The 25,106-nt window shown below is 45.4% G+C and overlaps 1 protein-coding gene across 4 annotated transcripts; it reads right to left on the reverse strand.

Annotated features, from left to right (window-relative positions):
* Positions 1-2,184: 2,184 nt before the first annotated feature.
* On the reverse strand, positions 2,185-25,100 carry ATG9A (autophagy related 9A). 4 transcript variants are annotated; one of them, XM_077320762.1, is made up of 16 exons: positions 24,980-25,100; positions 24,477-24,600; positions 21,199-21,348; positions 19,726-19,769; positions 19,011-19,075; positions 18,611-18,772; positions 17,856-17,997; positions 15,780-16,528; positions 12,589-12,742; positions 12,122-12,301; positions 11,110-11,355; positions 9,413-9,627; positions 6,596-6,713; positions 6,162-6,387; positions 5,430-5,572; positions 2,185-4,690 (listed from the first exon to the last, which is right to left on the reverse strand). In XM_077320762.1, exons 3-16 carry the CDS (start codon positions 21,299-21,301, stop codon positions 4,685-4,687), a joined length of 2,553 nt encoding a protein of 850 aa, XP_077176877.1. In that variant the 5' UTR covers positions 21,302-21,348; positions 24,477-24,600; positions 24,980-25,100; the 3' UTR covers positions 2,185-4,684. The 4 variants fall into 4 exon arrangements, with proteins under 4 accessions (XP_077176877.1, XP_077176878.1, XP_077176875.1 ...); XM_077320763.1 differs by having other exon boundaries at positions 5,439-5,572; positions 24,477-25,062; XM_077320760.1 differs by having other exon boundaries at positions 24,477-25,062.
* Positions 25,101-25,106: the final 6 nt, after the last annotated feature.

Raw genomic sequence — 25,106 nt, forward strand, 5'->3', positions numbered from 1 at the left:
CCAGCTGTGACTGTGTTGGACTAAATGGGCCATTTGCCTGATCCAACATGGCTTCTCTTATATTCTTATGCTAGGACTAGCTCTGCTTTTCTCAAAAAGTATTTCAGTTGCAAATAGGGTTGCCAATCTCCAGGTGGGGCCTGGGGATCTCCTGTAATTACAACTGATTTCCACACGAAAAAAAGAGAAGGTGCCCTGAAGACTTTATACGATGTTGAGTTCACTTCCTTCCCCAGGCTCCATTCCCAAATGTCTAGGATTTCCCAAAGAAGACCTGGCAACCCTAAGAAGCAGCCAATATGACGTTATGACTGCAATGTGGGCTAGAGAGACCCGGGTTCAAATTCACTTTGGTAACTCTAGGGCTGAACAACACCAGAATTATAGAATCCAACTCATCTGTGAAAATATGCGCTTGGGCTAGTCTACCTTTACCTAACCTATCTCACAGACCTGTGCCATTACCCTGTGTAGTATCCTGAACTCCCAATGCAGGAAGAGATTTGCTGCAATACAAACAGTACCCCTCACTGTCACTACTATCTATATATTCCCCATACTGCAGAGTTGCTGTCTTGAACCTTAACAAGTATTTTAAGAAGATGCAGCCCCCTTCCTGGATGGGTTATTTTAACAGTAAACATGAGACCAGACTATCATTTAAAAACAGGCTGATATTTGTACCTCATTTTCCTATTGTGTACTGGAAAGCATTCATTAGTATTCTGATATTCCAATATACCAGACTTAATTTTTAAAATGAGTATTGCAGCTGACTACAAAAGCATATTTATTTACCATATTTATTCATGGGGGACATATTCACATGAACTCCAAATGCAGCAGTATAGCACTGAGTCTTGCTCAACACCTGTGTATATTTTAATTTAAATAAGCAATGTTTTTCAATCCCACCAAACTCTATTTAAAAACCAGGGGAGGAATAAAACTACCCCCTTTTCCCCCTGGTGCTATGGCAACTCTGCCTTCACTTTAGGCCACAAAATGTCACCACTTACCTCCACTCAGGGCCCCAGAATGAGAAGCAAAAGTTCAAAAAATGGAACAAACACTCCCGCTCACAACTAATCAACATACCCTTTTCCCTTCTATAACCAGGCCTTACTGTGACTTACCCCAAGAAAACTAGGTTTAAGAAAAGCAGAAAGAGTGAAAAGGGGGGAAAGACCTCTGTAGGAAACCTCAAAAGGTACACATAAAGGTACACCTTCCCCCCTTTTAACTATGTGCAAACCAACTATTAATATATGCAGCACATAAGGTTTAAAACTGCAGTGCATGATAACAGTGAATTATGATGTACATTGAATTTAACCTTAATGGTCAAACTTCACTGTACTGTGCACAGTATACAGGGAGTACTCCCACTAATTACACTTACTGTACAGTTTAATAATTAGTTTGTATACAGTTCTTTGGTCTGGCCTCTGGTACTCAGTACCTTTTGTGGTTTAAGAAAAACAGACCAGTGCTTCATATTACAGATGGAATTGAAGACAAGGTAAGACAGCCTAATCAAGAGGGCCATGGCTACAGTTCTTCCATGTAACACTAATTTGTCCAAAACTGGACAATACCTTACTCCAAAATATTATATAAAAATCTTTGGCCCCAAATAAAATGATCATTTCCAAAGATAGAATTGGACCAATATTCAGCTGTGTACAATTCAAGGTCCTTGTAGTCCTTACGAATGTACTGAGTCCAGTGTTACCTTTAAGACCAAGTTTTATTCAAGGTATATGCTTTTGTCTACATGCACACTTCTTTCAATGTGCTTGCACATGAAAGCTTACACCTTGAATACTTCGTTGGCCTTAAAAGGTGCCAGCAGACTCAAATTTTGCTCTGCTGTTTCAGACCACCATAGCTACATACCCAAATCTTTCTGAATGTCTTTAGTGCTGTCTTTTCAGCAATGACACAATCCCAGAATTGACACATTAGATCCTCAAACCTCAATGCAATGTTCAGTGCAGGTCCTTCCTTAGATGCAGCCCACATAACATATACCCATTTCCCATGGTTAATCTAGAGTCCATATGATCTGCAGCAATGTCACAAAACATTAGGTGGGTTTTTTAGAATCCTGCAATTCAGCTTGTTGTACAGGTAGCATGCTATTATGCTTCTGGACATAAAGAATAACAAGTTCACAAAGTGTCCAGTATCATTAGGGAACAGAATGCCCTTCTTTAATCAGCAGATACAGCACTATACAGGATGCTGGGTACAAGCTCCACTTTTATAAACCATTTGTGGCATTCCACATGCAGAGTCATGGCCCAGCCTTTCTAGTGCCACAAAAAAAAAAAAAAAAAAAAAAAAAAAACAGGAGGCGGCAAGGTGGCTGTGCCGTGCACAAGCAGAGGGGATGAGGAAAGTACAATACATGGCAGCTGGCAACCCCTACCCCATAGTTTGAGTAAAATGCTCCCTTTTTGTCATTGCTAGTCTAAGGCTGTAAAAGCAATTCCCCTGGGAATGATCAAAGTCATCATTTCCCAGGGCAGGTGCTCTGTAGATCATTGCCAGCACAGATCAAGGTTGCAATCTGAGAAGCTCTGCTACTTCTTTACTGGGAACCAAATAAAATGTGTGCATGGCAAAAGGGGGCAATTAATACTATACTAATAGGCATTCTTAACTCCCTAAAAATACTCCAGTAATCAAAGGAATCATGGGCAAGGTAGAATCCATAGCCCTGATTCAACCAATGCCCTGATGTCTGGTTAGCCACTGTATGTAGCAGAATGCTGGATCATTGGTCTAATCCAGCAGGGATCTTTTAACATTCTTACAGATTTTGCCTGAAGAAGGTCTTAGAACAATCAGGAGCAGACTTATTCTTACTCCACATCCTAAAAATACCAAGGACCTTCTCTTCTTTAAGGTACTACCAGAATCAGAAAAGTTCCACACTAGGAAGAGAGATTCCTGTTGGGTTCCAGAAAACCAGTAACTGAAATCAATCTTCAGGAACCAAATGAGGAGCACTGCTGCTTTAGAAGTCAGCAAGGACACCTGTGTTTCCATATTACTTTTAATCTACAGCAGCAACTCCCTCATTCCACACAAAATAGCTTGTGTAAGTAGCTTGTGGTTTGGTAAGTAGTTGTAGAAGGTGCAGCAGCTATTATAAAAAGTGTTCAAAGTTCAGGCCAAGACAGCAGGGGGACTTAAATTACAAGTTTGTTCAGGACTGTGGAGACCTGTAGCTGTGAAAAACGGAGAGCACTGACACTTGTATTAATTGGCTGAACTTTTCTACACCCTCTGTGCTGTTCACAGGCTGTTCAGAAAAGATTCCTCCTAAACTTTGTGATGCCAATGAGAAGGTTGCACACTGTTGTGCTGGGACAAGTAGTGCACAAAAACATGTAGAAGTGCAGTGGATTAAATGCAATGATTGTAAAACCAACCAAACCTCTGTTATGCACCTAAAAAATCATTCAGAGTGGCGGTCTTTCTCCTTTCATGAGAATTCAAAGTCCACCTTTTCCCTAGTCCATAGATACTGACAGCTTTTATTATTATTATATTTTGGCATGTAAGATCCCTTTTTCCTGCTGGCACTTTCATGGCAGCTGGATGTTTTTTCATCATAGCACAAAAAGGGGTAGCATTTATTGGCAGAAGAACCCTATTGTGGTATTGGAAGGGGGTTAAGTGGAACTATGATGGGCAGACAAATACTGCCTCCATTCCCTTCTGCTCCTGTATACACTAGAATACTACAGGGCACAGAGCCTCACCCTCATCACCCTTGCAGGATGAACTAGGAAAAAGCAAGGTGCCAATCAGAATAAAGCCCCTTTCTGGAGAATAGGGCTCTTGTGCTAGGTGTTCTTTGGTAAACACAGATATTATGTCAGGAACTGGCTCAAATGACTCTGCTAAGAGCACTTCCCCTGGCATGCCTGTGCTTCGCTACTGGTAAGAGATCAGCTATGCACATGAATTCTATGAGGTTCCAAGCAGAGCAGAACCTATAGGAACGGTGATCCCGTAGTAGGCAGGGGTGGTCGTGGAACTTCAGGGATTCTCCTCCTGACTGGGATTCAGGGGGGAGAGATACACACCTTTTTCCTGATGAGTTTTAACTAAAGCAAACTCTGTCACTGAAGAAAATCTGTGCCCCCATCTTTGTTACAAAAATAATCTCTCAGAGCCCTTCTTTTCCTGAGTCCAAATTGCTCTCCTGATTGCATCTTTAATTGTATTACGGTCTGGACAGTGACACAACTGTTCCTGCCTTTGATTGGGTCCATACAGCAGGTCCTCCTCCCACCATGAAACTCTTCAGCCAGGGCGAGCAACCACCAATCCTCTTGTTGTTTCATGTGCTCTGCAGCCTTCTGTGCAGGTTTTGGGTGATTCTCCAACATGGACAACACGTATGCAGACACGGACATATATATGGAATCACACACACACATCCAGCCTATGCACAACCAGAGTACCACTGGCATGATGTATGTTTGGATAGAGTTCCATCCACCACAAAGGCACTGTTGACCTCACACCTTTTCCCCTCTGGTGCTGATGTCCAAGGCGTAGACACTTGGCCAACCCATGGCTTGCCAGGCAGAGTAACCCAATGTCACACCAGCCAAGGTGGGCTCAGAGTCTGGAACACCCGTAAGATCTTCAGCCTTCAAAGCTACACCTGTGGGGGGTTGCAAAGAGACAGTCAGTCATTCTGAAGGGGAAAAAATAAAAAATAAAAGGTCTGTAGAACATGCCACTACAAATCAGCCTATTGGAAATTCTCACTTTTTTACTTCAACTTTTTAAAATCTTTCATGAATTCCTGCTGAAGGAGACTTTAGCCAGATGTAAAGGAGGGTAGAGCTCTTTCAAACAGTTTCAGAGAAGAAGACATTTTGGGCCATTCCACACAAAAGGAAAAGTAACCTGATTAGCGCTGCATGGGCCAGCACAACATTTTGTGGCATCCTACCTTCATTTTGCATTAGAGAGCACACTGTGAGGGCTCTGCTCCTCACTTTTATCTGTTCAGCCCTAAAAGTGAGGGGAGACAGGGCAGAAGAACCCAAAGTTCATTTTAATGTCTGGGTAGATGTATCTTCTAAGCCAAAAGTGGTACAGTTGTGGTGGCCTGGTTTGCATACAGTCACACGACTAAAGCCTCTGAAACCAAGGATGACACAGCTATTCATCCTTCCTCCATGGTTCCTAGACTTGCATATAGTCATCCAGTAAGTCTGTGAAAGAGTGCATAAAGGTCAATCTAGGTAATCACAAAGCAATCCCTGGCCAAGTAGTTCCTGATGATGGCAATGCACCGATGTTCATCACTTACGTAAGAGAGGAAGAGGCACATGTCATTTTGCAGCCCACACAGCCCACCTCTGGCCCATGCCAAAGTATGAAACAAGCAGTACCTTGTGTACCTGAGGTGGCAACTCATCTTCCGAGCTCTCCTCTGGGACAGGCTCTGGGTGTCGAGCGGACTGGCCATCCTCAGCCCAGCCTCCAAGTGGCAGCCGAGCAAAGTGTGATGGAGCCCTGTGCATCATACCAGGATCTAGGGACAGACGGGAAGGCACAGGAGGTGGCAGCAGGAAGCAGCTCTTTGCTCATCTGCTTAAGGTCACTAAGCTGCTTTCTCCCTGATGCTACCCACCCATCTGAGCTAGCTGGGCAGCAGCGATGCAAGCAGAAATAAGATATTTTACTACTACTCCTATGTTTTGATTTTGGAACCCCCCGCCCCTTCCTCGCTAAGCAATATCCCACTTTCCACAGTTTAGAGAAACCGTAAAGCAGTAATGGTTTCTTCACAACAAATGGCACCTTCTACAATTCTGCCTGCAACAGAAAGGCAAATGTTTTTGGAGCTCTTTAAGCTTAAAGCAGTACTCTTGTAACCCAACTCACTCTTGTGCTAAACATATTAAACCCACTTACTTTCATCACTGCTGGGCAGCAATGGTTGTGAGAACCATTGCTGTGTGAGAAACAGAACGATTGCCAAGGGGCTGTGGAGCACCTCCTGGTTACAGAGGGCCCAGGCAAGAAACCAGGCTGTTTCCTACCATGATCTGGGCTTTCTGCCACCATAGAGTGAGTGTGCGCCACTGAGCAAGTGCGTGTTTAGAGGTGCTTTTATATACCTGAGACACCCCCATATCGGCGCTGAAAACTCGCTTGTAGAGCAGCCATCTCCTCTCCAGTCTGGCGAGCCGAGGCAAAAGGATAGCTGGCAGACCGAGGAATTGTGCTACTTGGGGTGTTCCGGTGAGCCTCAGACTCCTCCTGAGCACTCTCACCACTCTCATCACTTTCCTGCCGATGCCACAAGTGCCGTTCAAGCTCCAGTTGGGCATGCTGCTTATGCAACTGAGTGACAAAGCAACAGTGGTGAGCCAATACATGAGCTACAACTACACCCAAACTAGAACCTTACAGAAAGTTAAAGTAATATACCGAGTCCTCCCACTCCTCTCCAAGCAGGGATAATTCAGACCCTGGTACTTTGGCATGTACATTGACATGAACTTCTGCAGCTCAACACCAAGGCCTGCATGGTTCTCCGGGCCCAGCTCACCTCATGCATGTAGAGTGCATGCAGACTCATCTCTGTAGATGCATACTCTGAAAGGATCAGGCTCTGGAGTTGACCCTCCCAAGCACTGCTGCCAGAGCTAGCTGTTCGGGCATCAGCCCTGCAGTCAGAACAGAAAAAAAATTAGAGTCTTGTTGTGATAGTCAAAACTGTCCCTTCAGGTTCAGAAGAAACCTTCCGCCCTTGCCCAGTGCCCTAAATGCACTGAATCCCTAGCAAGTCTAACTCAGACAAGGCATTGCAAGTCACAGGACCTCTGCCTTTGATGATTAACAAAGGCAACAAAAAGACTGCAGGCAACCAAATTACAGGATGTCACCGTTCTGAAAGGACTTAAGGAGCTGCTAATTCACTTCTAGGCCCAATTCAAAATGCTGTTAATACAAGCGGTCTGTGATCAGAATACTTTAAGGAGCATTTGAACCTGCCTGCCAGTGAAGATTTGATAGCTCTGCTCTCTCAACGCTCAGCTTCTGAGCGAAGGTGGGTGGCCACAAGTAATAAGACTTGTTTCATGTTTCTTTAGAGTCTCCCCCCCCCCCATTTATTTGCCTGGCACTGAACCTGTTCTTGACACCAGATACAGACATTTCTTGACATCACTTTTCAGCTAGGCCTCTTCTTGATTTTTGTAAAAGTCCTGCACTCCCAGTTATTGCCTGCTTACTTATTGTATTGGTCTTTTAGCATGGATTCTTGCTACCAATGGCCTTTTTAACCACTGGATGTTGCTACTTGCAGTGTTCCAGACTGCTGCTGGTCATTTAAGTTGCTGTTTTTGAGAAAAAGGCAGTCACTTTGTGAATAACAAGCCAGCTGACAAAATGTGCAGGACATGAAGGGCTTTAAAATAGGGAAAGGGCTTTAAAATAGGTGCACTTATAGGATGGGACTGAAAAGATGTGTTCAGAGTACGCAGCATTCTTTAAATAACTACAGCACTGGAAATCCCCCATGCTTTCATTCACTATTGATTTTAAGGAGTACGAGGGAGGCCAGTGTGGTGTAGTGGCTTCAACCCCTGGGTGGCAACCCTCTGGTGGGATGCTAGGTCCACCTTCCAGATCACAGCATCCATTCTAGAGCCACTGCCATCTTTCTTGTTGCCTTTCAGAAGGACTGGCTACTAGTGCACATACATAGGTAGGAAGGGCATCACAGCACCTGTTTCACTTCTCATGCATCCTGAGAAGCAGAAGCAAGACAAAGTGAAGTCACTCAGCGGCAGAGAGGACTTACCCATGGCTCTGCCCCTTGACTTGTTCCAAGAGCCAAAGGGGGGGGGGGGGGAGAGAAATCTGGAACCAGAGCCACAAAAACCCAACTGAAAACAGTCATGACCTTAAAAGGTTGAGTGTCTGTATAGTACCAGTTGATTACAAAATTATATGGCTTTTATTGTGCACAAATTTAAAACTTCAGAAATTAAAAACATACATACACAGCCCATAGGCAATTGCAAGAACACCCTTTTCATTTCCTTCACAATGTACAAACTGTTTGATTTAATTTTTTCATAATTAATTTTTCACTGATAACTAACAACTGATAAATAGGCATCTTCCACTGATTGTGTTATTTTACAATAAGTCTCATGACCTTATAATTTCTTCTGCTATTCATTGGCCTGGGTTGTTTAGAATCACAGTATTTTGCTTTAGCATTTACAGGCTCTCATTTTGGTTCTTTTATTGGCTGCTGTACATAACTTATGTTTAATGAGTTTGTATCATAATCAGACCTCCGAAGGCCCTACATGAGCCAAAACGCATCAGGTCTATAGTTGATAGTACTAGTATCAAAGCCCATTTTAAAAATGGGCTTTGGAAGGAGCGGCAGGCAGGCAGGAGGGCGTGAGAGGGTGGCCGTGGAAAGCCCCCCCCTCCCCGCCAGCAACAGGGCTTTGCAGCCCACAGAGAGGCTGCAACTCCTCCCCTCCTCCGGCTCCCTCCCAGCAGGAGTGTCCCTGTGGGCTGCAAAGCCCTGTCGCTGCCTCTCGCCTTGTGGGCAACAATGGAGGCTGCAGCCACAAGGCTTCTAAGCAGGCAAGGAGGGAGGGTGGGAGCTGGAGGGGGAGGGCCAATTAGGATGGACCTGGACGGTCAGGGCCCCGGACAGCCTCCTTCCAGGAGGCCGTTTCCCAAATATATAAGGGAGTGAAATAGTGTTAAGGATTTATTATAACACTGTTTTTGTAATAGACTATGGGCTAGGTATGTGTTTTCAATTTTCAAAGTTTTTAAGTTGCGCACAATAAAAGCATATAATATTTTGTAACCAACTGATGCTATACAGACACTCCGTCTTTTAAAGTCCTGAAAGTTTTCAGTTGGGTTTTTGTGGGGGTTGTTCCTCACTGAGACAACTCCTGGCACTCAGCTTTCTTTTTCCTGTCCCTAATTTTTGGTCTGTTGCCCACAGTCCTTGAAACTATTAGAGGTCACAAACCTGACTTTATCTCTTCCTGTCACATGATTCCTATGCCATGCTCAGTGGGTCCTGAGAGGAAAGGGTAATGACAGGTATAGTGCTTAACATGGGAACCCACAGTTTCCTCACTCTGAGCCTGGCCTACCTCACAGGATTGTTGTGAGAATAAAAAGATAAGGGAAAACAATGTATGTCACTAAAAAGTGTGCAAATAGGACAGATGATTTCCCATCCACCTACACTCATATACACCTGTGGGATGGAGAAGTGTATGTGTGAAGTAGGTATCTACTATCTGGAAGCATTCCACTTGCTCAAAGTGGCCTTTTTTTTTTTTTTTTTGGTCTGGCTCTTTACTACATGCCTTACCCAGAGGCTGCCATTGTGCCTGAGCCTCGGAATGGAAGGCCCTCAGCCTGGGAACTCCCACGGGTTGTCTGAGCAGATTGGTGAGGAGAAAAAGAACGCAGAGCGGAAGCCACCTCAGAAACAGCAGAGAGATGTCGCGAAGCCTGTGCATCACGGACTGTTTGGTAACCCAGAACCGAAGAGCCTGCAATCACATTGGCAATCAAGCTGTGTGGCTGCAGAGAGAAAGAGGGCGAGAAAAAGCATGTAACTCAAGCAGGAATGCAGGTGTTCTTCTCCAACCACCACCTGTAGTGCTCTACCATTGCAATCAAACTTCAGCTTTGCCTCTGGGATTAATGTATCCAGGGCCCTCCAAAGTTTGGGCGTAAGCATTCCAATGCCTCTTGTGGCAGCAGACATGCAGTCTGAAAACTCTGCCCATGAGGCTGGGAGTTCAATCCCAGCAGCCAGCTCAAGGTTGACTCAGCCTTCCATCCTTCTGAGGTCGGTAAAATGAGTACCCAGCTTGCTGGGGGGTAAACGGTAATGACTGGGGAAGGCACTGGCAAACCACCCCATATTGAGTCTGCCACGAAAACACTAGAGGGCGTCACCCCAAGGGTCAGACATGACTCGGTGCTTACACAGAGGATACCTTTACCTTTCAGCCTGGAGAGAAGACGACTAAGAGGGTGAAAGTCATCTTCAAGTACTTGGAAGGGTACGGAGCAGAGTTATTTTCTGCTGCCTCTGAGGGTCAGACCAGAACCAATGGGATGAAATTCAAAAGAATTTTTGGCTAAACATCCAGTGGAACAGGTGTTTTTGGGAGATGGTGGGTACTCCTTCCTTGGAAATTTTTAAGCAGAGGCTAGATAGTCATCTGGCAGAAATACTGATTCTATGAACCTAGGCGTATTGTAAGTGGGTGTACAGCAGAAGGAAATGTGCCTGACCATGGCTCTTGTGGCAAATTTCCTCCATGCCAAACTGGCTATGGATGCTAGTTATGGGGGGAGGGCGTCATCCAAGTATGGAATTGGGGTCACTGAAGACAGATAGTTATGAATTTCCTGTGTTCTGCAGGGCAGGGGTCCCCAACCCCCGGTCCGCGGCCCGGTACCAGGCCGCAAAGGCCATCGGAGTGGGCCACCAGCGGCTGCGCCTGCCTCCCCCCTGCAGTGAGAGGGGGGGAAAGAGGGCAGCACAGCAGCCGGCGCGCCAGCAACGCTAACACGCACGCGCGGAACTGCCATGCGTGCGCATTTGCGCCCCCTGGTGGCCAAAACGCGCATGCGCTGCAACTCTGCGCATGCGTGTTAGCGCCACCTGGTAGCCAAAACGCGTATGCGCGGCAGTTCCACGCGTGCGCGTTTTGAGCAACTGCGGCAGCTGGGCCGCTGGCTCTCCCCCACCCCCGGATGCGGTCCCTGACCAGATGAAGGTTGGGGACCGCTGCTGAAGGGGATTGGACTAGATGAAGGTCCCTTCCAGCTCTGATTCTAACAGTAACTCCAGGAAAAGAAAGTGCTGCAGCTGGATGGGGAGAGGAGGCTTGTTATTAAATCTAATGGAAGCCAAAAAATTTTTTACTCATAGCAGAACACAAAGAGGCACATCTGAGAAAGCTCACTCATAATTCTGCTTGTGTCATATATGACAGTATTAAGCCCCATTACACCCACCTACCCACCCACCCACTTCATGCCAGGCACCTCTGATTCTGACTGCAGGGACTGGATGGAGGTGAAGAGGGCATTGTCAGGGAGGACAGCCTGCTGAGCCAGTGCCAGGCTGCTGTCGCGATGCACACGTTCCTTAAGCAAGCCGATGAAGGCTGTACTCTCCCGTGGTGGCTGCCAGTGTGGGTTGGTAATAGCAAAGTGCATGAGGGATAGTTCTGTCTTGCCGTCCTCGGCCTGCTGGTAAATGGAAGCCTCAGTCTTCCCAGCTGACATCCACTGAAAAACATAGAGGGACAGGGCTACTGGTTATCACTGTGTACACTCTCCAGGCCTCATCTTCATCTGACACTCCCTGCAAAATACACACAAGCCTATGAACACACTACAACACACAACTGTCCAAAACCTCAGGACCAACACAGATTCTCTCGCTGTTTCTGATCAGAAATCAATAATATTGTAGATTGAGATTTAAGAATAGGGTAGAGCTTCCCAGAATGTTATTGTTCCATGCAAATAGTACTGGGAAGGAGCTAGGTTTTTGGACCACACCCCTTGCCTGGTTAAAAGCAGTGACCAGGCATCAGAAATGCAGACTGAGGAGCAAGATAGGAAGTCTGGCTTCCTTGTTAATTGACTGCTACATCTAAGCATCCATTCAAGCCATTCCTTGGTCTAGCATCAAGCCATTGTCTTTTTCAAAGGAATGAATCTTGAGAGGTTCAATGCAAGTCAGAGAATTTGCACTCTCAGTGCAATTGCCAGAATGTAATGCTTGTGTTGGTTTCAGTTTGAGAAAAATAAAGGGTAATTTTTTTTAAAGATTGAAGGCAACCATACGCACAACACCTCCCATAAACCATGTTACACTACCTAGTCTCTTCAAGGTTGGCTTGAGATGCAGAAGCAGCTATCTATCATGTTTTCATTGAATGACAGCAAATGAGAAAGTTACATCATATCCAAGAAGTTCAACAAGCAAATGGCTTTCTATGAGAATGCCCATTTCATCCCAAATACTCGTAATGTTTCTGTGACCTACTGCAGGGTGTCCATGTTGTCGCACATCCATTTGGGCAAAGGAGCAGGTGTCCCCTACACCCACCACCTCCACAGTGAAGTTGCGGAAGAAGTCAATTATCTCCAGAGCTTTAGGTCTCAGACAGAAGATGAGAATCAAGGGGGTCACAATGGGGCTGAGCAGCTCTTCCAGAATAAACACCTTGAGGATGGAAAAAAGAGTCACTGGATACAAGCAATTGCTGCAACTGGGTATTACCATCAGCACAGTCTCATGGGCCCTAAGAGAAACTCCAGGTTTAACTGAGTTTAACTAAAGGTAGCATTATTTATTTTTTCCTGCCTGGAATGGGAGAATATTTCCAAGGAGAAGGGGAAGAGTGTGGAACCTGAGGACAAGATGGAACAGGATACATCCAGGGTCTATACCCACTACTGGAACAGCATGGATACAATTCCCCCTCCCACCTACCAATTGCCCTGCCTCACCGCCTTGTACTGGAAGAGCTGTGCAAACTCATCTCGGGTCTCATATCGGTGAGCATTGCCCTGCCAATGGTCAGGCATGTAGTGGATATGTGCCAGAATGACACGAAGCAACTGCTCTGGGCAAAATACCAAGTGCTGGTCCGGGATGAAGGATCTGCAAGGCAGACAGGACATATAAAACATGTCAGGAAAGGCATCCTAACCCAATAAAGGAAGTAGGAGATTTGCAGCTTATGGGGAAAGATAGCCCATTCTCAAGGCTTAGATAGAATCATAGAGTTGGAAACCATACAGGCCATACAGGCCATCTAGTCCAACCCCCTGCTCAACGCAGGATCGGCCCAAAGCATCCTAAAGCAATTCTCAGGTCAATTAACTTTTGGTTCCAGGATTTTCTCCTTATGAAAGGAGACACAGGCAGATGAGAATATTGACAAGAGGCCCTAGGGGGTATAGGCAGAGCACAGTCACAATTTCATCTAAATTCACTGTGGAACAAGAATTTTAGAAGTTTTTGCATCTGTTTATATATATCCTGGTGTGATTCATAGGCTTTTCATTCATTTGTAAGAACTGTTCATCTGAAGGAAATGACAACAGCTCTTCACAGGTGCTGTAATACTATCCATATCAGATTCCTGTGAAGCTAATGGGTTAGTTTCCTGTGTCAATCTAAGGTCATTGCACCAACAGGTCAACATTATCATGAGTCATTTCCCAAACAAAATCTCAACTCTCCACCACGACCTCCCTCCAACACTGGACACAGAAAGTGAACTAAAGGCCCCTTGGCCATCTCTGGAAAGAACACTGAATTGCTTCAGGCGACTCTCATTAGCTGAAGTGGACAGGATGCTAACAGCAACAAGGCCAACCACTTGCCCACGAGACCCATGCCCATCATGGCTCCTAAAAACAATGGACATAATAGGGGGGGCCCTCCAGGAAATACTCAACCTCTCCCTCTCAATGGGAGAATTCACAGAAGGATAAAGTGGCAGTGGTGTGCCAGGTCCTCTGGACCTGCAGGAGCCTGACAACTACCACCCCGTCTCGCAGTTAGCGTTTTTGGGGAAATTGGTTGAAAGGGCTGTTGCAGACCAAATATCAGCATTCCTGGAGGAACCTTCAGCCCTTGACCCATTTCAGTCAGTTTTCCAGCCTGGCCATGGGGTAGAAACAGTGCTAGTGACCCTGACGGATGACCTCCACCACCAGCTGGACTGAGACAGGTCAGCAATGCCTGTACTATTAGATTTGTCAGCAGCATTTGACGCAGTTGATGATGAGCTCTTTGCTCGCAGCCTCACCAACACCAGGATATGGGAGACAGTCCTAAAATGGCTGATCTCCTTCTCCCAGGGTCACGAAAAAGATAGCAATAGGAGAGAGAGTATCTAGCCATCATTAGTTCACATGTGGAGTCCCAAAGGAAGCAGTCCTCGCTCCTATCTAATTTAACATCTTCATGCACCCTCTTGCTCAGCTGATGCAGATGTTCAGTCTGGGTTACCACCAATATGCAGATGACACCCAGCTCTTCTTCCTGATGGACAGCCACCCTGATTCTCCCCCAGAATCCCTTGCCAGACGCCTGGAAGCAATAATGAGATGGCTCAAACAGAGTCATATGAAGCTGAACCCTTCAAAGACAAAGGTCCTGTGGCTGGGTAGGAAGGGACCAAGTGAGGAAGCATACCTACCCAACCTGGATGGAGTGCAGCTGTTGGTAGCTCACTCCACCAGAAACCTGGGTGTGATCCTTGATGCCTCCCTCTCCATGGAGGCACAGGTCACGAGAGTAGCATAGCAGGCCTTTTACCACCTACACCAAACCAAGCTACTAGCACCCTACTTGGCTCCAGAGCACCACAGTGATCCAAGCGATGGTCATCTCTAGACTAGACTTCTACAACTCACTCTACGCAGGCCTTCCTTTAACCTTGATCTCGAAACTGCAACTGGTCCAAAATGCTGCAGCTAAGATCCTCACAAATACACTGTGAAGATCCCACATCCAGCCTGCACTTCAACAACTCTGCTCGCTCCCAGTTGTATTCCATTTTAGGCTTAAGGTTTTGGTAATCACCTTCAAAGTTCGTATGCACTCTGAGCCCAGTATACCTGAGATACCATCTCTCTGCCTATACCCCCCCCCCCCCAAAGAGCCCTATGCTCTGCCACCACCAGTTGTCTGGTGATCCCTGGCCCCAAAGAAGTGTGCTGGACCTCAACCAGCCCTCTTGGTCCTGGCTCCCATCTGGTGGAACAAGCTCCCTGAAAAGATCAGGGTCCTTCCTGAACTACAATTCTGATGCACATGTAAAAGGGAGCTCTTCCGTCAGGCATTTGGTTGAGGTCAGCCAACTCAATGCCATCTGTGAATCCCCCAAATACCCCCTTCTCCATGATCTGAGCCATGCTCATCTCCCAGGGTTCATGTTAAAAGTTGAGAGTTGTTGTCACACTGTGAATCTGTTGTAGTATTTTGTTATAATCTATTATGATAAATTTTGGAACCACTGTTATGCTTTTGTCACTAGATTTTGGTGTGTTTTCATGATGTTTTATGTAACCCCCCTCCCCCGCCCCAAGCCTTATGGGAGGGTGGTATAGAAATTCAAGAAAATAAATGATATATAATATGACAGGCTTACACCAAAACAGATCTACATACCACAAAACTAAATTTGGGAGACAGAGCTCTTTTACCTGCAGTACCCTTTCCATGCTATATCACTGTCATGTAGGTTTCTTTTAGTTCCCTGAGGTCTATGTGGATATTTAACTGTTTTCTTGAGTCCCACAGCTCCACACAGTACACACTGAAAATGACTTTTAGCCACTACATAGTGATATGAAGGAACCAGGGAAGAGGCTCACCTGCCCATGGAAGACATAGGCAGAATCAGGTTTCAGGCTCATGAACCTTGGAAGTGCCTTATCAATCACTGTTCAAGAGGGAAAAGAGCAGCACAGCCAGCTGGTATCCTAGCAACCTCAATAGTGCTGTACAGAGTTAAACAGCTTTTGCAGTTTGGTGCACTTTTAGTCAGCAGAATACTTTTAGCTTCTACCTGTCAATTATCTGATTGGGTGCTTCTCATAGCAACCAGCACCACCCTAGCAATGCCCTCAAAACACAAGGGCTGCTGCCACAAGAACTTTCACCTGCAGCTGAAATCACTCACCTGCAGACTGTAACAGCCACACCTAGAATTGTGACTGTGGTGAGGACATGCTCCACAGCAAGCACATCCTCATCGTAAATTGTCAGAGCAATGAGAACAGCAAGGATGGAGCCAGCAAAGAAGGCCACATTCTTTGCCACAATAGTGAACAGGGGTGAAATGAAGCAGTTCATGTACTTGGAAGCTGGCTTGTAGCCCTTGCTGAGGCGCGAATGCAGCTCATGGTCCAGCTCATTGAAGTGCCGCAGGTAACAGCGGCCATAGAGAGACCAGCAGCGGGCACCCAGGCTGCCTGGCTCTCGCTTGAGAATCTCTGTGTAGCTGAAGAAAGCATAGAGGATCTGCCAGATGAGGATAAGTGGGCACAACAGGAAGTTAGCAATGCCAATCCACAGGATGCGAGTGCCCAGTTTCTCGGCTAGCTCTAGGCGGTTGCTACCCCGCTTGTATTCAGCCTTGAGACTCCACTCATTCTCAAAGAGTGAGCCAGGGCCCCAAAAGAAGATCAGTTCAAAGTTGTACTTCAGGCCACGTGTATAGAAGACTGTATCACCCAACAGGGGCAAGTGGAAGCGCACAGGAAGCAGTGACTTGTTCACCATGGCCACCATGTAGTTCTTGAAGCGCAGGATGCGGTGGTAGATGTCCAGCTCTGTGAGCTCCTTCTTATGGATGCAGATCTGATGTTCCTTCTGGATTTGCACAATCCGTGCCTGCACCTCCTGCCATGTGTAGTAGGGCAAATTGGACTGTGGGGACAGAGAGGGTAGGTGCAGTTAACATCTCAACAAGGCCAATGGAAAGGTAGCTAGATCCTCCCTGCCTTCTGTGGACAGGTTTCTTCAGCCATAAAAATACCAGCAAGACTTGTACAGAACAAATTCCTGGGCTCTTGCATAGGATTCATCAATCACACACTGTTCTTTGTCCTCTTTGTGCACCATTCGATAGCTGGCCCTAACTGCTGCACAGCACCCTTCCAAAATGCCCTGTTCTCTTACATACATCCAGGCCTACAACTCTATAGCTGAATGGTTCATATGAAACATTAACTCAGCTTTTCTTCTTCTCCCTTTCCCCAAATTCTCTTAACATCACAGAAAGTTGAGTCATGTACAATTTCTTGCAAATATTTTAAAATGTAGTCAAACAGAAAGAGGCTCAGACTGCAAGAAGAACATTAAAAAGCATAGCTTTGTGAAAGTTTATTATTTTGTTTAATTCATTATATCAACATTTCAGCCAAAGTTTTCTAAGCAGGAAACTGCAGTAACATGAATTATAGGGCTTGGACATCATAAATAAAACATGCAAATTCTCGGTCACTAAAACAAAATTAATATGCATTAAAGAAGATCACTGTGAGGAAGATTTATCTGTATCCAAGACCTAGATTCACTTGGGGATCTTTCCAGCTCTGCTAATTCATATAGTCTTTTCACCTTATGTTTTCCCAATTGGAAAAAAGGGTCTAAATGCTCCCAAGTCATGGGAGAGGAGGGTGCAGTGGTTCAGCATGGTTTGGCTCTCTTGGGCAGGAAACCAGACTCTTGCAAATCCAGGCATAACAGCTGCATAGCATGCCAGCTCTGCTACTAAACCCAGAAAGTCATGAACAAACAGGCTCATGGATAAGACTGACCTCTATGGGACTGGCATCAGACCAGAAGCAGTACACAGCTCTCGAGAAGGTTAATGAGGGACAGCAAGAAAGAAAGCTAACCAGAAGACACCAAGACAAAGCAACAGTGGGATGGGAGGAAGAAAAGAAAGGAAGTAAGCAGTTATCCTTATCTGCTTTTTTTCCTTATTGCTGAGAAAATAATTAAAATGTAAGAATTGCCTTACTGGATCAAAACAAAAGTTTTAGTTCAGCATTCTGTCTCCACCTCCAACAGCAACCAGTTATATACCTGTAAAAAGCTTGTAAAAGTGGTACGTTGGGAATAATAATCATCTGTTATCTGCCTTCAATATCTAGAGGCATGATTTTCCAGTTAAGTGGTCTTTCCTTTTTACTTGGCACTGAACAAGGATGCATACATATCCATAAGTCCCTAGGTTTCAGCAGTTTACCATGGGAATCTTGAGAGCACCGATGTAAAATGAGTGGATCTCCCAGTAGCAGCAAATATTGTAGATGAACTTAATTAGTCGATGGATCCAGAAGACCCCTGCGATCACCAAGATAGAGAGCAAAAAGCCATTGGCCTGAATCCTGTAAGACAAAATCACAGAAAGAAATGAGTAGCTTTTGAAAGAATTATAGCTGGTATTAGAACAAATACACAACAGAACATCTTTTTCCCCACTACTAGAGGTCAGGCAACTCTGATAAGAATTCATTGCTATAGCAGAACACAACCAGAGCAACTAGGCTGTATGTCTGAGAACAGGTGAACAGGGGCAACAGTGAGCACCGTTTATCATAAAGACTTGTTGAAATATCCTTGACCTCACATGTATGCTATTAATTCACCAAGCACTGACAGCCTATATGTTGACAAACCTATTAAAAATGTCGGCAAACCTATTTAAAATGTTGTATCAGACCTCAGCTTTACTACTAGGAGAACCTTAGTGAAGAGGCCAGATCTGACAAGTACTACTGCAAACATATGAAAGCAGTTCTTGACATAAGTAACAGCTACATTTGCCTTGCAAAAACAACATCTCCTACAATGAAGTTTTTGTTTAAATAGATAAGAGTATAGCCAGCTTACAAGTAGAGGACTTTCCAGTTTTGAATAGCATGTTATGATTTAAAAACTGGACCATGATCTACAAGAACGTAACTGGATACAGACAGAGAGAGCTGTTGTCCACTTTACCTGGCACTGCACTCACTGGGTGGTAGGAAGGCATCTGGCAGGGTCACCTTAACTGGGTCACTGGAATGCTGGCTGTGATTTACCAGCTTGTTGGCAAAAAGGATGTCATAGTCGACACAGCTGATGAGGAATGTGGTGAAGGCCACAACAAAGATGAACTGCCTGTGAGAAGAGGGGCAGACATTATATGACTGTGTGGAATAGGAAATGCTCTGCCTCCTACCAGCTTCAAGCTTATCAGGGCCAGCAGAAGGCCCATAGATATCTATTTTTGCCAAATTACAGAGGTGTCATATTGGAGTGAAAGATAAAGTGAATCAGGAGTACTATCCCCATCAGAATATGAGAATTTGCTCTGACTAGTGCGATGAAGGGGAAGAGAAATAGAATTAATACTCACATTAACTCAAAGATCTCACTGATGAGCATGCAGGTGAAGCCATTCTTTTGGTGCAGGTTATAGACGTGAAAACCACAGTCAAGGAGAACCACTTGAAACCATGGTGCAGAACCCACTGGATCTACACCAAATAAACCTTTCAGCTAACTTACAGGAGACCTCTTTTTCCAGTTCAACCTGTTATACTCCAGCAGTAAGTAGCAGCCAACATGCAGTAACTTTCTACCCTGACTCTAAGGTGCTACTGGTCTCAAATCTAATTGTTCTGCCTAATGTCTTCTCAAGGGAAGAGAATATCAAAGTTTGCTTCTTCTGTATATCTCTTGTTACCCTCTTACCTGTCAAACTTTCATGCTGTCCAAAGGCTGTTTACAAACTATAATTCCAATGATAGTAACTGCTAATTACAAGCATGAAATGAACAATATTGCCTCCTTGCTCCAGTCCATTATTTTGTCTGAAATCCCAAACGGACAGAGGAATCTCAGAAACAGCCTGAGGCAAATTAGCAAAAAATCAACTTCAGCAATCATCGAAGATATTCTTGCCTTATTTTGCTAAAACAACTGTTTAAAATCTCTTCTCTGGACTATGCTAGTCATTATGCAGAAGTCTTGTGGCCAAAGGGAAATATGTAAAGCATTTTCACCTTTGCTGCAACTGAATCCTACCACCAAACCCCACTCACTGTTGCCCATCTGTTATGTAAGGATATGCGAGAGAAAAAAAGATCCAAATTTTCAATATGGTGCCAAGGAGCTGCAAGACAGAGAAAGGGTAAAGATCACAAGACAAGCCAGAGGCAATGTCAGAATTTTGTCATGCTGTGGATGCCACCCACAGTCAAAGAATCCACATCTCAAGGCAGATTTTCTACCTTTGAATAAGAATCATCTGTCACATAATATGCTATTGCCCTATTCAAGCCCACTATCAACAGAAAATGATTAAAGTTCTAATGCGAACATGCTAAGGAGGCATTAAGTCCCACTGCACTCTGTGGAGCTTGTTTTTGAACAAATGTAGAATCATGTTGGATAGATGCTGTTTCTCTGGTTGCTATGTAAGCCCAAATACCAACATTTCTATTTCCTATTCAGATGCAAGCTTCTTTAGCACTTCAAAGGAGCTATACAGGGTGCCAGGCACTGATCATGGGCCCCATTACATGTTACACTGTTTCTAGAGCTATCTTAGGTTCTGTCAGACTAGACTCGTGCTTGGAGTTCTCTATTGAAATTTAATCTTCAAGCACGTAGGGCCAGTTAGGATAAACAACATAATTATCCCCTCCCCCTACCCATTTTCCAGCCTGAAAGACTCTCAGAAATCCCACTAGGAAAACATATATGTAGTCATCAGTATACATAAGAGTCCCCAGAAACGTTTAGGATAGGAAACTGGTATTGTGAGAAGGCATTATGCTCGCTCTCGCTCTCTCTCTCCCCACATTCCACACTGGGGTGTGTATCTGGATCTTCCTGAGCCAAAAATATACCCTGAGCCTGCATGGGAAGGTGGTATAATAAACACACAACACAAACATCCTTATTGCATTATTCAGATATATTTAGCTATTCCAAAAGTATTGGGGATTTTTCAGAAAACAAATGCAAAAACATCTCCCCCCCCCCCTCCATCCTAGATGTTTTTGGAACCAGGGAGATCCTGGAAGCAGCTGAGAGGTGGGGAGGCTGTTCCTGACCCATCAACTGTCATCCCTCCCCACCCCCCACATGCACACACTGCTTTTTCTGCAGTCCGTTTAAATCAGTCTGGTTTAAAGGAACTTCAGAAAATATCAGGAGACAGCTGAGAAGTGGAAGCTGCTGCTCAGCAATGTTTTGCACCTTTGGGGCTTGTTGGGGTTTTTTCCCCCCTGTTCTACTCTCCCCCCCAATCTTGGATCTATTGGACCCTAAAACATTCAGATCTGAATACTTAGCCAGTTTTGGGATCCAAAACGTTTTGTAAACTCTGAACTGGGGTGGGTCAAATAGACCCAAACTGGAAAAAAATGGGGGGGGGGGAATGCACACCCCTATTCCACAATCCCAATCCAAATTAAGCACCCAATGTACTTGAATATTAAAGTTCCAACATCACTGGGAGTTTCATATTCAAAGCATTAGGTTTAACATGACTCAGAAACAGTAATATATAGCTAGACCCAGGCAGCTCAACTCACATTTGCTGCCCTCAGGAACATGCACCATCAAGTCCTCTTCTCCAGGAGGAGAGTCGTTGTAGGAGGCCTCCAAACGCTGGTACTCTGTATCGAAGTGAGCCATGGTAATCACTGAGCTGGGCTTCCAATAGGGTCACAGGTGCTCCATGACTATAAAATGAGGCCAATAAAGACAACAAATGGCGAAGTCACAGCTTTCATTAATAACAGATCAGAAAGGTTTTGATGGGAACTAGATATTAGAGTAGTGTAAGGCTCTTTGGAGAGCATAGGTGGAAAAGCAGTTTCTCAGATATTCAGGGCCCAGACCGCAATATGGCCCTGAAGGTAATGACCAGAACCTTAAGCTTGACTACTGGAACAGGCTTAATGTTCTGGTAATTACCTTCAAGGCCATATGCAGTTTGGGCCCTGAGCATCTGAGAAATCGTCTCTCCACCTATGCCTCCCAAAGAGCTTTACACTCCTCTACTACCAATAAACTGATGATCCCTGGCCCCAGGGAAGCTTGTCTATAAAGGACTAGAGCTAGGGCTTTCTCAGTCTTGGCCCCCACCTGATGGAAGAAGCTCCAAGAAGACATCAGGGCCCTGCCAGAGCTAAAACAATTCTGCAGGACCTGCAAAAAGGAGCTCCTCCACCAGGCATTTGGCCAAGACGAGTGAACAAGCCGCTGCCACCATCCAGAAGCCCCATAATCTGCACTAACTGAAAACCAGACCACAGTGCATACAGACTATACTGTTCTTATTCAATATTGTTATATCACACTTTGTTATTGTTATTAAGTACTGTTATTATATTACACTGTTTGATATGTTCACTGTTAAATAAGTTTTCTACAGAATATTTATTGTATTGTACCACATATATAAGAGCCTCTTGTGGCGCAGAGTGGTAAGGCAGCCGTCTGAAAGCTTTGCCCATGAGGTTGGGAGTTCAATCCCAGCAGCCGGTTCAAGGTTGACTCAGCCTTCCATCCTTCCGAGGTCGGTAAAATGAGTACCCAGCTTGCTGGGGGGTAAAACGGTGATGACTGGGGAGGGCACTGGCAAACCACCCCGTATTGAGTCTGCCATGAAAACGCTGGAGGGCGTCACCCCAAGGGTCAGACATGACCCGGTGCTTGCACAGGGGATACCTTGACCTTTACCACATATTTATTTATTTCCTTTATATACCACCCTCCCTGAAGGCTCAGGGCAGTTTACATAAAATGGGAACAGTGCAATTAACTCAGTTTATAGTGATGGGGTAACAACACTAACAATGACAACAAGATAGTGATAGTAATAAACATTGTAGAACAGTAGAATAATAGAACATTGGTTAACTCGTAATGAGGCTCAGTGGTTTGGGCGGATCTATAATGATTGTCAGAGGGAGGATTGGGGGACCGGTGGGAAGCAGTGGTTCGGATCGACCTCAACCAAATGCCTGGTGGAAGACCTCCCTTTTGGAATTGCCCTGTGGAATTGATCTAGCTCCTCCGGGAGCTCATTCCACCAGGTGGGGGGCAGGATGGAGAAAGCTCTGGCCCTGGTTGAGGTCAAGTAGGCTTTCTTTGGGCCCAGGGACCACCAGGAGGTGAGAATTATAAGGCAAACCGCCCTGAGCTGAAAGAAAGGGCAATATATAAATATAATAAAATAAATAAATTGTAGACTGGCAAGAAAACAAAATGGGGACTGTAAAATGTAGAATATAAGGCCAAAAGCAACAGAAAATGGTTACTACGGCAAGAACAGCAATACAGGAAACTCCTTCCAAATCTGATGACAATTGCAGTTTCATTTTCATGATAGTGAAAAACACAACATATATTAGCAACTCTGCAAATAATGTGACCCCCACCCTTCCAGAATTATTAATAATTCACTTCCTGTAACTTGTTAATTTTCCAAAGGGTTGCCTTTATAACACACCAATACAGAAACAGTAAAAGATACAATATTAAAATCCTAACAACGTAACATATTGTAGTTTTACCACTCTAAGAAGATGAAACATTTTGTACAAAAGCAAAATGAAAAGAAACCGAAACAGAAGATAGAATGGAAGATGAACATCTTGGGACACAAATTCTGACTCAGACACTGGATCCGGGGCTGTGGGATAAATTCACATGTGTGGAATGCTGTTATACAACCTAACAATCTGTAGAAGAAAAACAGGACCAAGGCCACTACTATGCTGCAAAGCTATATGATAGGAATTACTTTGGCACAATGAAAGTAATGGGATGACTTCAATCTTGCCAGACCTGCTTTTCTGTTTAAAACAAACTAGAATTTCTATAGTTCACTAATATAAGTTTACAGAGCAAAAGTGCATTTTTAATTGTATTGAGGGGATCCTTGGTATGCAATCTTGTTACTTCATTTATACCCCTTCTTTTTTCCCCAGCAGGTATCCAGAGCAGCTTACATTGTTGTCTCCTCTATTTTATTCTCACAACTATGAGGTAGGTTAAACTGAGTGTCAGATCTGGCCCAATATCACACAGAACCTTCCAAAGGAGAGCAGGGATTTGAACTAGGATATCTCAGACCTGACAATTTAAATCCTAAATCACACTGGCTTTCTTCTGCTAAAGAACATAAGTAGCACCTTGATGGATTAAAGCCACTTTACAGCTCCATCTTAAACTGAGTTACACCTGACTATATCCATTAACTTCATTTGACTTAAAATGGTGCTACTCCACTTAGGAAGGCACTGTCACTGTAGCATGAACAGGTCCCCATTGAGAATAAATGGTGGGTTTTCTAAACAAATAATTAACCCAGTAGTAAGGAGATCTTCTTTGGCCACCTTATGAGACAGAAGGACTCCCTGGAGAAGAGCCTAATGCTGGGAGTGATTGAGGACAAAAGAAGAAGGGGACGACAACAGAGAATGAGGTGGCTGGATGGAATCACTGAAGCAGTCGGTGCAAACTTAAATGGACTCTGGGGAATGTTAAAGGACAGGAAGGCCTGGAGGATCATTGTCCATGGGGTCGCGATGGGTCGGATATAACTGCACCTAACAACAACAAAGGAGGTCCACAATCTATTTTGTTTCAGGATACTAACTGCAAGCAAAACAATCACACCCATCTTTTATATAACATTGTCCTCCTTTATATTTAGGCACTCAAAGGTGTAGCAACTACTCCCAGTGCTACAGAGAAAAACACCCTCGGCTCCCTAAGTATGTAGCTGCCCAACACTACATACCCAGACCCAGAGGCCTTGGTACCTGTAACAAGCCAAACAAGCCACCGAGAGGCTCACCTGTTCGGCCAGCGGCCGTTGCTGCAGGGACGCCGGGACTGTGGGCTGCTTCGGGCATGGGGGCTGGGACGCAGGGCCTCTAGCCTCGCCTCCCCGCTGGACTTTTCTCCACCAGGAGCGGCTTCTGAAGGAGGAAGGCGAGACCTGTGGAGGCGGAGAGACTTCGCCGGGGCGCCCTTAAGCATCCTGCGCCGGTGGGCGCCTCTTCGGAGAAATGGGTCCCAGTGGCATGTCGAGGGAGGCAAGGCCGCTCTCAGCCCGCCCCGCCGCCCGGTCGAGCAAGGCCATCGTGATGCTTCCGGCCCCCTTGTTACGGACAATGGCCGGAGTGGGCTGGCGGGAGGCCGCTCCGGTCCCCGACGCAAGGGCGGAATGGCCTCGGGGAACACGCCGCCCCCCGGGAGCTCCGCGGGCTGGTTTTGTTTGGAGGAGGGAGCGGCCCTGGGCCTTGTCGCCTGGGCAGGAGGGGGCCGGGGCCACTGGCGGGCGGGCAGGCGCCTCACCTCCGCGGTCACCCCGGTAACCGGACCCAGGATGCAGCCGCCGCGACTTCCCGGACTGTCACTCACTCCCCCGCCCCGGCTGGAGCTGGCCCCTGCCAATCAGAAATCAGGATGAAGGGAGGAGGTG

Source organism: Paroedura picta, chromosome 2 (assembly GCF_049243985.1).
Source record: "Paroedura picta isolate Pp20150507F chromosome 2, Ppicta_v3.0, whole genome shotgun sequence".
Classification (NCBI taxonomy): Eukaryota; Metazoa; Chordata; class Lepidosauria; order Squamata; family Gekkonidae; genus Paroedura; species Paroedura picta.

Excerpts from the sequence above, each read along its gene's own strand:
- ATG9A (XM_077320762.1), bottom strand. The coding sequence starts at position 21,301 with ATGGCTCACTTCGATACAGAGTACCAGCGTTTGGAGGCCTCCTACAAC. Across the intron at positions 9,628-11,109 it reads CCCTGCAGTCAGAATCAGAG|CCACACAGCTTGATTGCCAA; the intron begins GTGCCTGGCATG and ends TTCTCTCTGCAG. Across the intron at positions 5,573-6,161 it reads CCGATATGGGGGTGTCTCAG|ATCCTGGTATGATGCACAGG; the intron begins GTATATAAAAGC and ends GTCTGTCCCTAG.